At 51.1% G+C, this 13961-nt stretch overlaps 1 protein-coding gene and 1 long non-coding RNA gene across 5 annotated transcripts in view; one reads left to right on the plus strand and one right to left on the minus strand.

Annotated features, from left to right (window-relative positions):
* Positions 1-10288, plus strand: part of LOC141750512 (uncharacterized) — a 172066-nt gene extending 161778 nt beyond the window's left edge. For 3 of the 4 annotated variants that reach the window (XR_012589684.1, XR_012589687.1, XR_012589686.1), the window contains 3 exons: positions 816-1016; positions 8564-8739; positions 9478-10288. This is a non-coding gene — a long non-coding RNA (uncharacterized LOC141750512). The remainder of the gene's footprint in view (positions 1-815; positions 1017-8563; positions 8740-9477) is intronic. The other variant, XR_012589685.1, reaches the window with a different exon arrangement.
* Positions 2854-5261, minus strand: CEBPB (CCAAT enhancer binding protein beta). The gene has a single exon (XM_074605752.1). It carries the CDS (start codon positions 4970-4972, stop codon positions 3986-3988), a length of 987 nt encoding a protein of 328 aa, XP_074461853.1. The 5' UTR covers positions 4973-5261; the 3' UTR covers positions 2854-3985.
* Positions 10289-13961: the final 3673 nt, after the last annotated feature.

Consider the following 13961-nt stretch of genomic DNA (forward strand, 5'->3'; position numbering starts at 1 on the left):
TTTTATTCTGGTCACAGCAAATGAAACATTGCTTGAAAACTAGCTAGTATGAGAGTAACTTCATATTTTTATACACATCCACATCAACGACTGCTGTTCTAGCAATGAAATTGTAAAGATAAACATTGTGCGCAAAGCTTTTTTCAGGTTGTAATTTTGATATCTGAAAGCTATTGCAGAATTTCAATGAGGAAAAGACCATACTGTTATCAAATGTGATCAAGTCTCCCTCCCAATAACCCTTTGGCGCATGTGTGCAATTTGGGTGATTTTATTTTATAGGGAGAAACAATTAGTAGAGAAACAAGGATAAATTTTCCTGCATCTTCCAAGAGTCAGTAAGGGAAGGCAGCAGGAAAAGTGTGAAAGCAACACCACAATGTCAGAGCTGCACGGGGCTATACATACTTTGGGCAGACAAGCAGAGAGTAACAATTACTATTAATAGATAGAAGAACTGCTAACAAAATTATAATTCTATTTTTAAATATTTTGTTTTAAAATAATACATACAATTGCTTTTGCAGAACTGACCACAACTGAATTCAAATAGCAAATGATAAAACAGTGCTAGAGGCTTTGGAAAGGGGATGCCAGTGCTAGGGATTAGATCTTACTTATTTCTACGTAGGAAAAAACTGTTATTTTAGTGGTAATGAGAAAGACCTGTATGAATCAGTCAAGGTAATAAATAATTTGAAGGGAAAAAAAAAAAGCCCAAACAAAATACTGTTTATAAACTTCCATAAAATTCAAAAGAGACTACTGTTTTGAATTTGTGCCTTAATTTCCCTGTCTGGTTTGCCTGCATATAGACTGCAAAGTCTTACCACGGGCTGTACTGAGTCGCTTTAGGAAAAGAAGCTGCAGAGACCCTGTCAGAAGACAACCGAGATGGACCAAGTTCTGCTTTCAGTCAACAGAATCTTGTTTGTAATGGGAAACTATATCAATATTTGGAGCTGAGCCACTGTTTGGACAGGGATTTTCCAGTTCTCCCCCTGTGATTAGAAAAGGTATTTGGAGTCTTTTGTCTACTTTAGTGCTTGGGAGTTTTCTCAGATTGATTTCCAACTATTTTTTTCCAGACTATTTTTTTCTAGGAAATGTTTTAATTACAGGGGCTTTTTCATATGCTTGTTTATAAAGCAGGGTATTTTGTGACCTCTATGCATTTAATAGTGCTACAAAACTAAAATGTAAGTTATGTGGGTAATACAAGGTTAAGAATGAAGGATTCGGGAATTCTCTTTCCGACTCTTTCACGGATTCCTTCTGAGACTAGTGTGAAATTGGTGCATTTATGTCGTCAGTTTTCCTGTCTGTAACTGCATCTTTCTGACAAAAACTCATTGCTGCACAGGTTTCCTCCTGAACGAGAATTCTGTAATCCTAATTAAGAGATACATTGGAATACAGCAGTAATTTAAACATCATTCTTTACATGGCAGCAACACTGCCCTGGCTTTTCTGAACTGTGGCAGGCAAAGTTTAAGAACAGGGATTAGCTCATTCATACCTGGTAGAGCTCTATCTCCAAAACCAGACTATTATTTAAACAAATATAAATACCTTTAGTACATCTTATCTTTCAATCTACCGTGCCTCCAGCCCCCACAAACTGAACTTTTGTTGGAAGCTTTGTCATTTAGAAAGAAATAAATAAATGTATCCGAGAACATCTTCAGTCCTCCAGCAATTCCACCCTCAGCAGCACTCGGTTCTGACTGCTTGTAGGTTTGGGTAACACTACATGGCCTACAGCACAACAAGAAAATAGGATCTAACGATGTGGATAAGTTTCGTAACTAGAAGAATAGTAGAATAAACAGCCACAGGAGGCTGGAGTAATCATCGTCACGAGGGACAGTCAAGACAAGATCTAACGTCTATCTTGCCTGCAAGAACTTGAGTCATGCTGGTGCAGGAGCTAGCTCACCCTAGAAAATCTATTCTTAGGGTCTCAGAAAAACAACTTAACTGCACCGTACAAATTAAAAAGCAAACAAGGGAAATCTGCATCAGGACTAACACTCCACTGCTTACCACTGCACAGCTCTGAGCAGGAGCCATGGAGGCACTGGGGGAGCCGGGAACGTGTCACACATTTCAGTAAGAGCTCTGGGAGATTCACCCGCAGGAGGCCATCATCGCACGTGTCAAAAAAAGCAGAACAGTTCTTTCAGGAGAAAACATGCTTTGCTTAAAGAAACACCAGAAAGAAGCAACAAATTGAAGATTTGTCCTTCTGCAATCCACTGCTATTTGTATTGGAATGTATAGCAGTAAATTCAAGTTCACTGTCTTTATACAGAAACCCCCTTCCGCGTTCAGCTGTCCAACAGAGCACAGACGATTAAGGAGTTTCTTTTCTGGGGCACTGGGAATCTGGATCTGAAAACTTAACGCTTAAATTTGACCTAACAGGAAAATGGAAAATGCTGAGTAAGACCCGATCATTTGCCCAACTCCCTCCATGTAACCAGCTTGAGACTGTTAACTTCTTATAGACCTCGACACAGCAGCATACAGCGGGGGCAGTAACACAACCTGGGGGCCCTGGCAAGGCTGGTTTGTTCCATCAGCAGGCAGAGCCTTAGTTCTACCTAAAACAAAGTTATGGCCTGCTAAAAACTTCCTCCTCTGCCACCCCCCTCCACTTATCCGTTGCTTGCCCCCAGCAAACACACGTGCACACAGAAACAAACACCCCTCATCAGAGAAACTCTATGTACAGTTTTTAGAAGAAGTCTCAAGAGAAAAGATGAGTGAGTTGTTCATACGCCTCTCACCTGGCTGGGTTTCATGAGAGCTTCCTGAGCAATGACCGAAATTACTGACATCCAACAGAAATGCTACTTTCTCATATTTATTCCTGTAAACTACAAACATAAGAAATGCTGAATCATAAGTTAGAGAATAGAAACTCTGTAAAGAAAAAACAAAAAAAAACCCAAAAAACAACAACAGACAAAACAACCAAAACCTCGTTTCAAGCTTCCTCCCTTACTTTTTCTTCCTCCCTCCCGCTTCAGACTTGGTGTTACTTTGCCAAAGATTGGTCATGGTTTGGATAGCACATCTCGCTGTACACGCTCAGAACAGCAAGAATTGCAGGAAAAAAACCCAACACAAACACCTCCTCCCCAAACAACACCCAAGCGGCGGCTAAAGCAAGTGGTTAGAGGAAATAAAATGAGGCAACAAGAACTGGCTGAAGCTTCCAGCTCTGCTCTTTGCTGGGTTTCTTTTGGGGTTTTTGTTTTTCGATTTGGGTGGGTTTTTTTCCCTTTCTCTGAGTCACAGAGAAAGCCAACAAAAATCCTGATCCCTGATCACAGCATTGAGCCAGATTCAGCTAGAACTTCAACCCTGCATTTAATCTAACTTTAAACGTGCCTTCAAAATAAAACAAGCTACTTTTTTTTTAACCTAGTCATAAAGTTTATTAAAATTGTTCATTAATGCTTCAAATGTAGCAAGAATGCATAGATCCCAAAATATACATATGTATTTTCTTATAGAAATAGATTATTCTTTATAATAAAAAAAACTGTAGGAACATCTTTAACAGATTACTCAATTCATGACTGACAGTTACACGAGATTGCATCATGTACACAGCATTCCCAGCCATGCTTAAAGGATTGCATCACTTTGCCCTTGCTCTCCTCTCGCTCTTTTAAATAACCCCAGCGCCCAGCAGCCTGCGGAGCCCGCCCGGGGCCGGAGCCCCACCGCGCCGGCCACCGACAGCCCCCGGCCCCCGCTGAGGTCCCCGCGCCGCGGCGGGACCTTCCGCCAACACGTAAATAAAGAAAAAAAAATTTTTTTTCAAAACAAAACGCACCCGACCAACCAACTCTCCCCCCGCGGCCCCCCGGGCTCTCCCTTCGCCTCGGCCCGGGCCGGGGTCGGGGCGGGGGGGGGCGCAGAGCAGGGCAAGGAGCCGGGGGCTCCGCTAGCCCCGCCGCCCGGCCGGGGGTCAGCAGCGAGGCGAGGAGGCGAGCAGGGGCTCGGGCAGCTGTTTGAACAAGTTCCTGAGGGTGCTCAGCTCCCGGGAGAGCTGCTCCACCTTCTTCTGCAGCCGCTCGTTCTCGGCCGTCAGTTCCAAGACTTTGTGCTGCGTCTCCAGGTTGCGCATTTTCGCTTTGTCGCGGCTCTTGCGCACCGCGATGTTGTTCCTCTCCCGGCGGAGCTTGTACTCGTCGCTGTGCTTGTCCACGCACTTCTTGGGCTTGTTCTTGCCCGCCGCGGGGGCGGAGTAGCCCCCGCCGCCGGCGGCGGACTTGGAGGACTCGGAGGGGTTGGGGGTGCCGGGGGGGCTGGAGGAGGACGAGGTGGACAGGTTCCCGCTGCTGCCGCTCGGCACCGACTGGTAACCCAGGTAGGAGCGCACGGTGCTGCCGTAGGGTGAGGACATGCCCCCCGGTCCCGGCCCGGCTCCCCCTTCTTCCTTACGGGGCCCTTTGCAAGAGTCCAGGGTCTCGAAGACCGGCTCCACTTTGGTTTCCACGATCTGGGGCGGGAAGCAGCCCGGCAGCCCCCCCGGCTTGTGGCTCTGGCTGGCGCAGGGGTGGCTGTGCCGGGCGAGGCTGATGTAGGTGTAGTCGGGCTTCTTGCTCCCGCCGCTGCCTTTATAGTCCTCGGCGAAGAGATCGGAAAGGAAATCTTGGCCGCCGCCGCTGCTGCAGGGAGGCTCAAAGTTGCCCCCTGCTGCTGCTGCGGGAGGAGGCGGCTGCGCCGGCTGCTGGGATGCTAAGGGGTCCAGGTAGGGGCTGAAGTCGATGGCTCTCTCGTGGTCCCCTACGGTGAGCTCGGTCATGGAGCGGCCCCCGGCCGCCCGCGGGTGCAGCTTGTTGAGAGCAGCCAGACAGTCCGCCTCGTAATAGAAATTAGCCACTTCCATGGATTTAAAGGCGGGCGGCTGGATGGGGAGGCATGCTGCGTCCCAGGCCACCAGGCGTTGCATGAAAGCAAAGGGGGATGCGGGGAGGAGAAAACGACGCAGGGGGGCCCCCCCGGCAGAGGATCAAGCTGCCGCCGTCGGGGTTGGGGGGGCGGGGGGGCTCCAGACCCTGCCTCAGTCTCTGGCGCTGGGCACGGCCCCCGGGGCTGCGCTGCCCACCTGGGCTGGATCAGGTCCTGCGGCGCGGCGGGGCTTCACCGCTCCGGCTGCTGCGGCGGGAGCTGGCGCCTCTCCTCCTCCGGACCATCTGGTTCTGGGTCCCGTGTCCTAAAGTCTCTGACTTAGGAAAGTTCCTTTCCTCAGTTATTTATAGGGGCGGTGGATCCCATAGCAACAGGCGCGTCACCGCCTGGCCGCCTGCCACGCTGCACGCTCGGTAACTGCTGGCCCCGGCCCCGGAGGAGGCACCCGGGGCGGGTGCGCCGGTGCGGTGCCCCGCCGAGCCGGCCGCAATAAAACCCGGGCTTTGCTGGGGAGGGAGGGGAGGAGGGAGGGGAGCGGGCTGCGGGGCCCCGCAGGTGCGGGGAGGATCGGGGCTGGCCGCGGCGGGGGCGGCAGGGATGGCGGCGGGCACCGCTCGGCTCCGGAGAGGACGCGGGACACGCGTGTGCCGGGACCCTCCGAGCCAGCGTGGGCTCCGTCGTTCGCACCCGAGAGCGGGGCTTGGCCTCGGGGCTGGCGGTGCCCTGCGGGGGTGGGCGCAGATCCCGCCTGGGCCCCGTTTTAGCCTTGGGGAAATCAAGGCAGGAGGGATTTTTTCCAAGTCCTTTTGCCAAAGCAGGGGAAAAACTGCAAATAGAAGACAGATCCCGTTATTCTCCGTCCAGTGCTTGACTAAGGAAATCCCACTGGCAGGCAGAACTGTCCGGACAGACGTGCACAGAGCGACTTTGCAGCGGGGAGTGGAGAGCCGAGCGGAGCTGGAGCAGGGCACGGTGCTGCTCCGGGCTTCCTTCTCGCTGCTGCAAGCAGCCAGGGAGTCGAGCAAACCCAGATCTCCCCTCCCCATCTCTTCACGCAGGGATGGTGGCCTTAAAGTTTGTCTTGGTGTATTTACTTTACATGATATGGTGCAACTGTCAGGGTACACAAGTGATAGGAAATCTGTGTGCTGAAACCAAAGGGGTAACATTCAGATTCAGAAGGAAAGTGAGATACGTGCATAGAAACATGGAATCCAAATGTTTTTTGGAATTGTGGGCTAAGTTTGGGAAGGAAGACTGAATCTTGATGTCCGTTTTAATTAAAGACACCCACCTTGGGAATCAAACTTATATTTTCACTCTCTTACTCCCACATTTACCTGTCTACAAGCTGGTGATTCATCTCCAGAATAAAGGACATTAATTTAAAACAAAACATATAATTAAAGGAAGTAGGAGTGTCCTTCACCTCAGTAAAGAAGACCTAGCACTGCAGGGAAAATGACACTGCCTCTTAGAATAATGTGAAGCAATCCTGCGGTGTGGGAAATATTGTAACGTTAAGCCAGAGGAACAGGTATTGCATTATACGATTCAAACAGTCAACTGTTCATAATGTTCAAACCTCAGAACTTTGAAAAGAGGAAGAATTCAAGAATCAGTCAGTGGATCATCGGACTTTTTCTGTCTTTTTTTTTTTCGTTTGCTTTTTCTTTTCACGTTTTAAAAGGATTTTTTCTTTCCATAACAAAAGTACCCCAACAGGTTTTCAGGCTTCAAATATTTCTAGTTCCATCTTTATCTACCAAGTTAATCTTTGGTGAATGCACCAGAGATTAAATTGGAGCTGGGCCTGGCCAGAGAGCTGGGGCTGGAGGTTGTAGTTGGAGCCCATACCTTCATAAATACAAACATCTGTATTGGGTGCAAATACTGGCAAGTTGCAGTGAGCCAGGGCTTGTTCTTCTGGCTGTTTACTCCCTCATTCTGCGTCTTTATCCTGCATTCTCATCTGGCAGTTACATCCAGCAGCTGCCCTAACTGGCCCTTGCAACTGAACCCTTGAAAATCGGTCTCATGTTCTTCCTACCTCCAAAACATCTCCGAGACCCACAAGCAGAAGGTTTCCTGCCCAAAATGCATGGCTGGTCTTTCTTGGCGTTACCCCGACAGGTCTCCAGCTTGCCACGGCCGTTGGCTACAACCAAACGCTAAAAGTGGTTGGTAAATTTTCTGGGCAATTTTTCAAGATATTTTTGGAGATCTAAATTTGCCCTCTTCAGATTTCTGACCTCTTCTCTGCTGCTCTGCAGCAGAAAGTTGTACTCTGCCTGGGCCGATCTTCCCTAACAAAATAAAATGCCTGTGCAACTGTCATGTGAAAGAGATTATATCAGGGACGGTGTGGCCCACACCTCCTTTCCAGGGCAGTGCTGAGTAATCCCGTAGTCACCGAGATCACACGTCAGCCAGGGTGGTAATTGAGGTTGGGTGCCCAGCTTGTCCCCTCCTTCCCTTCTCCCCCCTCACCTCCCTGCTGTACCTGGATCTCTTTAAACTTCCTCCAGCTCACCTCAAATCCCAAGATCCACTCTCAAGGAGCCGACGTCCGTTCTCACCTTCTCATGGGAATCTTGTTGGCGGGACTAACCACTTATCCAAAACCCCGGCATTTGGCAAGCAGGTTTTGAGCTAACTCTGGTCTCTTTTAAATTGTTTTGGCACTTGTCATAACAAATGCATAACCCCAGAAATGGGGTTTTTGAAATGGGAACAGGTGCAGAGCGAGACTCGCACCACAGAGGACTGGGTGGAGGTCTGGGCACACCGAGCTCTGTCCCTGCAAGTGCCATGGCTTGGCCTGAACAGATGTGCAGAGGCTGCTAATAATCGTCCTGGAAAACCTCCTTAGAGAGATGCTGTAGATAGGAAAAGAGATGCAGACATTCCTGGTGAAGGGATCCGAGCGTTGGTCTCATTCTGTGAAACACCTGAGGGCAGCAGCTCTTCCGCAGCGTGTCTCCTAACAGCAATTTTCAGCAGAAAGGCAGCACTTCTGTGAAAAGCGTCTTCTTTCTAGTGATTTCATGATTTTTTTCAGAACTAGTCAGCTGATGAAGGAGACAGCATAACTCACAAATTACTTAGTAAGAACATCAACAGTTTTGAGCAGAAAAAAAAAGAAAAATTCTGATGCAACAGAATACCGATTCCTCTACATTCATATGTGAAACAGTATAGGTACTGGGAGGGTAACAGACAGATACCAGAGCAGTGAAAAGGCGGGGGGAAGAATCTCATCCTCACTGCTAATTTCTCTCATGAATTAAATTCTGCTCTGCAGTTTCCCTTTTGTACTGTAGAAGCCAGAACTTTCCAGCTCCAGGCTCAGACCTACAATAAAGCATTGCAGAATCTTTTTCTTCCTGGAGATTGTCTTCTTTTCCAGGATTTCTTGCAAGCTCTCAGTTCATGCGCTCCAGGTCTACAGCAGCTGTCCCTGGAAGCACACCAGCTTTGGGGAGATGCTGTCAGTTTAATGGCGACCGCTCAAACACTGAAGTGTTTGTAAGTAGGTCTGTGGACTGAGGATCATACTCTAGGAAAAGGCTGTCTGTAATTTCTGATGTTTCTTGCTGACGACTTATCTCATGTGTTATTTGCCTTGCAGTAGCTCTTGGCAGATCAGTAAGATCAGAGCTGCAACACGCTAAACCCTGTGTGAACACAGCTGCTCCCCCATCGACCTGCAGTCTAAAGCAACATAGAGGGGCAAAGAGGAAAAAGTTAATGCCAGAAGCTGCCGGTTGCATCAATGAAGAAGATGCTGTAGGTGGTATGTTGGAGGTGAGCCGAGAGGAGAATGTGGGGGGTTCCAGAGCAGAGCAGTATCCGTGCAAGCAGGCAGACTGGGAGAGAGCACAGGGGTGGTGTGGGAAGGTCTCTGGGGGGTAGGAGGGGACCTTGCCTGAAAGACTGACTTAAGTGGAGCAATGTTGCAATAAAGGCTGCAAAAGGAGAAGTAAAATTGAAATTTATTTCTGAGCATATTGTGTGCTCTGTTTTTTCTTCTTGCTAACCCCAGGTCCTTCTTTATATAGCCGCACACCTTACGCCAACAACAGCTCATCTGTTGTACCTGGCGGAGGCCAGATTTCAGTCTACTGCTTTCCACTTACCCTTCTCCGCTATGAAAAAAACCAGGATTTATGAAATGTCAGACAGGGACAATGTCTCAACTCGGAGAGAGGTTGGCTCTCCTTCCATCTCCCCCCAGCTCATAGACCAGGCTCGAGACTTTGCCTCATTTTAACATAAAAACCGATTGCCACATGCTTCCCTCTCTTCTGAAACTGCAGCTGCGGTGCCCTGCCTTGCAGTCCCCGGTGGCAGGGAGCTCCCCAGGCGGTGGCAGGCCATGTCTCCTGGCCTCCTTTGGTTCTTTTGTTACAGACCAGAGTCCTCCCCCTCCCTAAGGGCTCCCTCACCCCTTGTTCCCATGTGACATGGTGATGCTTGGGTATTTGTTGGTCTTCTGCTGATTTTTCTTGCTCACCTCTGACCTAGCATGCTTGGCCTTTGCAGTGCTGCGTTGCTCAATCCCGGCTTTATCTACATGTTGCTCTTTGCCCTACCGAGTGCTGCAGAGACGACACCTGGAGATTGGCACCGCTACCTCCAGCCGGTGGGACAACATGAGCGAAATACCTTCCCCTACCAGACTGAAAATTTTCCAGAGCAAATTGGAGGTCAGAGCACCCACTCTGGGGCTCAACAAAAGAAAGAAAAGGAGGGAGAGCCAGGGTGCACACAAATGCCTGTGGAAGGGAACAGTGACAAAGCAGAAGCTACAGCCTATGTTGCAGAGAAAGTCCATGCTGAAGCCATTTGTTTGGCAAAAGTGGGCTGCCTTTCTGAGCAGGGACAGTGAGAGTTGACTTTGTGTTATATGAATAGCCTGTTTCCTTGTATTCCAAAAAAAAAAAAAATGGCAGAGAAGTTGCTGTCCGCTAACTTTCCAGAAGTTCTCCATAGTTGTCTGACATTTCCTAGGTGATCATAGTCTCCTACTTTGTTACAGATCACGTATTAATGCTTTTTTTCTAGCATGTCCAAGCTTTAGAAAGATCCAACGAGGCAACAGGAATCCTATCCTTCCCGGATACCCTGCCAAGTGTCAGAAGTTCCCAGTAACAGGACTTGGTGATTCATTTAAGAAATGTCTAAAAGAGGAGAACTGTTCGCAGGTCCAGAGGCTGCAGGCCAGGTAGCTGGAGCCCCATGGTGTCCATTGCCAGGAGCAACATACCCTGAGGGAAGTCTCAGGGAGAGTGATGGAAGAGTGGGCCTAAGTGAAGAATTAAAAGCTTTTTCTTCATTAAAAGCATGAAAGGTCTGTGTCCTAGACGGTACAAACACTTTTATTTCATCTGCTATCATCTCGTGTCGAGCACCACGGAGAAAGTGGGGCTGCCAGGGAATCAGTTAGGACTTGGTGGTGGTGAGTGCTGGCACCCAAGAACGGCCCCTGGGCTGGTCCGTGTCAGCTGGCAGCTGGCCTGGGTGGCCCGGGTACCAGGTGGGGATAGCCACAGTGCACCGTCCTCCGCATACCTCGCTTCGTGGTCCCTGTCATCTCCCTATCTTTGCATTTCTGGCTTTGGATGGGAGCCGTAGGAGTGGCTATTCCAGCTCTCCCACCCACTGACAGTTTCCCATGCCAGGGAGTCCAGCGAGGGAGCTGCAGCCGGTTTCTGCTCCCGCCGTGCCCCGTGGCTCGGGAAGAGACGGGAGTTGCGCAAGGGAGGGCAGCAGGGGGAGCGGTGAGCCCGGGCTGCTCTGCGGGGGCGGGCAGCCTCGGTGGGCAGCTCTCAGGTACGGGGGGGTGCGGGGAGGCGGATGGAGGAGCCTGGCTGGTGGGAGCTCGCAGGGGGGAAGAGCAGCCGGGGCTGTGCCAGCTGAAACCGCTGTCACCGTGTAACGCCGGAGGGAGGGCCGGCCCCCTCCTCCCCCGCCGCTCTTGCACACACCGCCGGGGCCGCGGCGGCCGAGGGGGGCGGGGGGGACAAAGGAGCAGGCGACGAGCGTTGTGAGGAACGCGGAACGCCTCGTTGTTCGGGAGGTGGCTGTGACAGCCCGGTGGCGAGCGGGCCGCGCAGCTGGAAGCGCGGCGGGTTGTCCGGTGGGCGCCGCCGCCCCGCGCCCCGGCCCCGCCTGAGGCGAAGCTCGGCGCTGCCGGGGGGCCCGGGGAGGTTTGGCACGGAGCGCTCGGCGGGACCGCGGAGCCCGGCCCGCCCCGGCACCCCCGGCCCCGCCCCGCCCCGCCCCGCCGGGGCAGCGCTGCCGTCACCGGGCTTGGAGCGCCACCTAGCGGCGCCAGCGGGGCCGGTGCGTCCCCGGTACCGGGCACCCCCGGAGGCGCGTCGGGCCGCCCCGCTCGAGGTCCGTTTCCTCGGGGGGAAGGCGGAGGGGGGGGCCCGAGCCGCGCGGCGGCGGGAGCTCTCGGCGCCCGGGGGAACGGACGGGGTGCCCGGTGCCGGCCCGGTACCGGCGGGGGGGCTCACGGCCGGGGTAGCCAAGGACGGCGGGGACCTGTCACAAACACGGCGTGGGGGTGGCGATCTGCTGCCCCCCAATGCGCTGCCTGGGGGTTTTGCGCTTTCCAAGGCCCTCCATGGAATAGGACCTGTCACAGCCCGGTGTGGCCCTCGTCTTCTTCAAAGAGCAGAAGGTTTTCCTGCAGAATTACCCTCTTAATATCTTAATATCCCATAATATCTGTTACTGGGAACTTCTGACACTTGTCAGGGTATCCCTTTCCTATCCGGGAAGGATAGGATTCCTATTCCCTTGATGGAGCCTTCAAAAGCTTGGATATGCTAGAAAAAAAGCATTAATACATGATGTGGAACAAATTCATCAAAGTAGGACACTACAATTCCCTAGGAAATGTCAGACAACTATGGAGAACTTCAGGAAAGTTAGTGGACAGCATTATCACTCTGTTTATTATCATTGTTAGAGTGTCAGCAGCCTTGTCCTACCCGTACCAGGTCACTCACCACTAGGTTGCCTGATTCACTCACCAGTAGCTTGCCTTCACTTTTAAGGTGGTGTTTCTAAAAGCCATCTCACTCATGCCATGCTAAATCCTCATGGCTCCACCTGTCTTGGGATGTGGTGGTACCATGGCTGTACCCGAAACTCTGGGAGTTTCACCAGTCTGTGAACTAATTTACCGTTTCTCCCTCCTCCCCCAGATCATGACAGAGAAAAAAAGGAACGTTCTTCAGATGTGTCCCAAGCGTTGATTTTTCTCTAGGAAAGGACCAAACCCCCTCCTCGATGGTCTTCTGTCTTGTCACATTGAGGTGAGACTAGAAGGGGCTTCAAAGCACCTTTTTCCTTTTGCAAGGTTTATCTTTTGGCAGCTGCACTGACATTATTACAGAAAGATGTAGCTTTATTCCAGCTGATACCAACTGTTTTCCAAGAGAATTTTATAACCCATCCAAAGCCAAACCTTGTTAGCGATTTGCTGCTAGTCTCATGCTGACAGCCCCTTTGCTTTGACAAAACGCAATGACGAACAGATGTTGAAGGTATCTTGGGAAACATTCCCAAGAACCGTACCTCAGTTAAAACCATTTATATCTTTCCTCTAACTCACACATTCATAATGGGGACATCTGGTCATGTATCTCAAAACGCATTGAAAGGTGCCATGTCCTACTGAACTGCCATGAATTCATTTGCGTTGACACCATTTCTGTGCTGACATTATTGAGGTCTCTGTGACCCCGAGGGGATCTTAGCAGAGCCCTGAGCACCAGAGCAGCCTGACCTCACAGATGTCTGACGGAAACATCGGCATCCCACAATGCCAGAACGTTCCCATCACTCAGTCTAAACACAGCACGGTCCAACAAACTGAGGCACCCCAAGGTAATGCCTTTTGAGTGGCTTATTACCCAATTAACAGAAAACAGAAAAATGCCCCCTCAGATAAATACCACCTTCTGCACCAGCAGCAAATCGTTATTGTTTATAGTTTCCAGAATTTTTGAGATATATAGAGATATATATGTAACTCTTCAGCCCAGGACTCATTGAATTCCTGAGCCATTTTTTCATTAAGAACCGCTAATTTGAGACACGATTCCAGCTAATTATTAATCAATTTGTGATCCCCCAGAAAGCAGGGCAGCCTCCAGGAGGCACACAGCTCGCCTTTTGGCCTCCTGCAGAAACATGGTGATTTCAAGGGCACCGCGAAGTGACAGCCCTCGGGCAGCCCTTGACTGCCGGCTTGGCCGAGTTTGGGGAAATTCCTGGGTGGTTCGGTACAAATGGGATTTCCCTGCCGGTCCCCCGGGGCAAGGCAGCCCCCGTGTCGGGGGGGTAGGGTCTGCCCCCCGGGTGGGTGCGATGGCAGCTGTCGGGGTGGGCACAGCCGCAGGGCGCTGCTGTCGCTGTGTCCGTGCCGTGGAGGCACGGGGAGGCCTTTCGTTCCCCAGGGCGGGTGATACTCGAACCTCCGGATTAAACAGGCGTCTGGTTTGGTGTCCCACCCCCTGCCAATGCGGCAGATTTTGATGTTAAGTGGAATCTATTTAATTGGTTGAAACACTTCTTATCTTAGAGCTAGTTTCTTTGATATTCAAATAAATCTGCTGCAGGAATTATTTTTTTATAGACATGATGTAGTACTTAAATATTGCTAGAGTGGAGTTTTAATTTTTCTATCTTTTTTCCGTGCTGAACTGTATTTATTCGGGACCCGGAGCACGCCGGCGAGTGGCTCCAACGCCGCCTGTTGAGGGACAGGGGCTGAATTACCCAACAAAGGCACCGAAAATCATTTTATCGGCACCGTTACGGCCTTGGCGCGTCACAGGAGCCTCCCGACACCCAATTAGCGCCGTTCGCCTAACGACGGCCGGCGGCACCGGCTCCGCGCCGCCAGGGGGCGCGCGAGGCACGGCCGGCGGGGGCGGCACTGACGGGACCCGCCCGGCCCCGGTCCCGCACCGGCGCGCGCCGCGCCCTCCCCGGGCCCCGCCAGCGCC

Source organism: Larus michahellis, chromosome 12, assembly GCF_964199755.1.
Source record: "Larus michahellis chromosome 12, bLarMic1.1, whole genome shotgun sequence".
In the NCBI taxonomy this organism is placed as follows: domain Eukaryota; kingdom Metazoa; phylum Chordata; class Aves; order Charadriiformes; family Laridae; genus Larus; species Larus michahellis.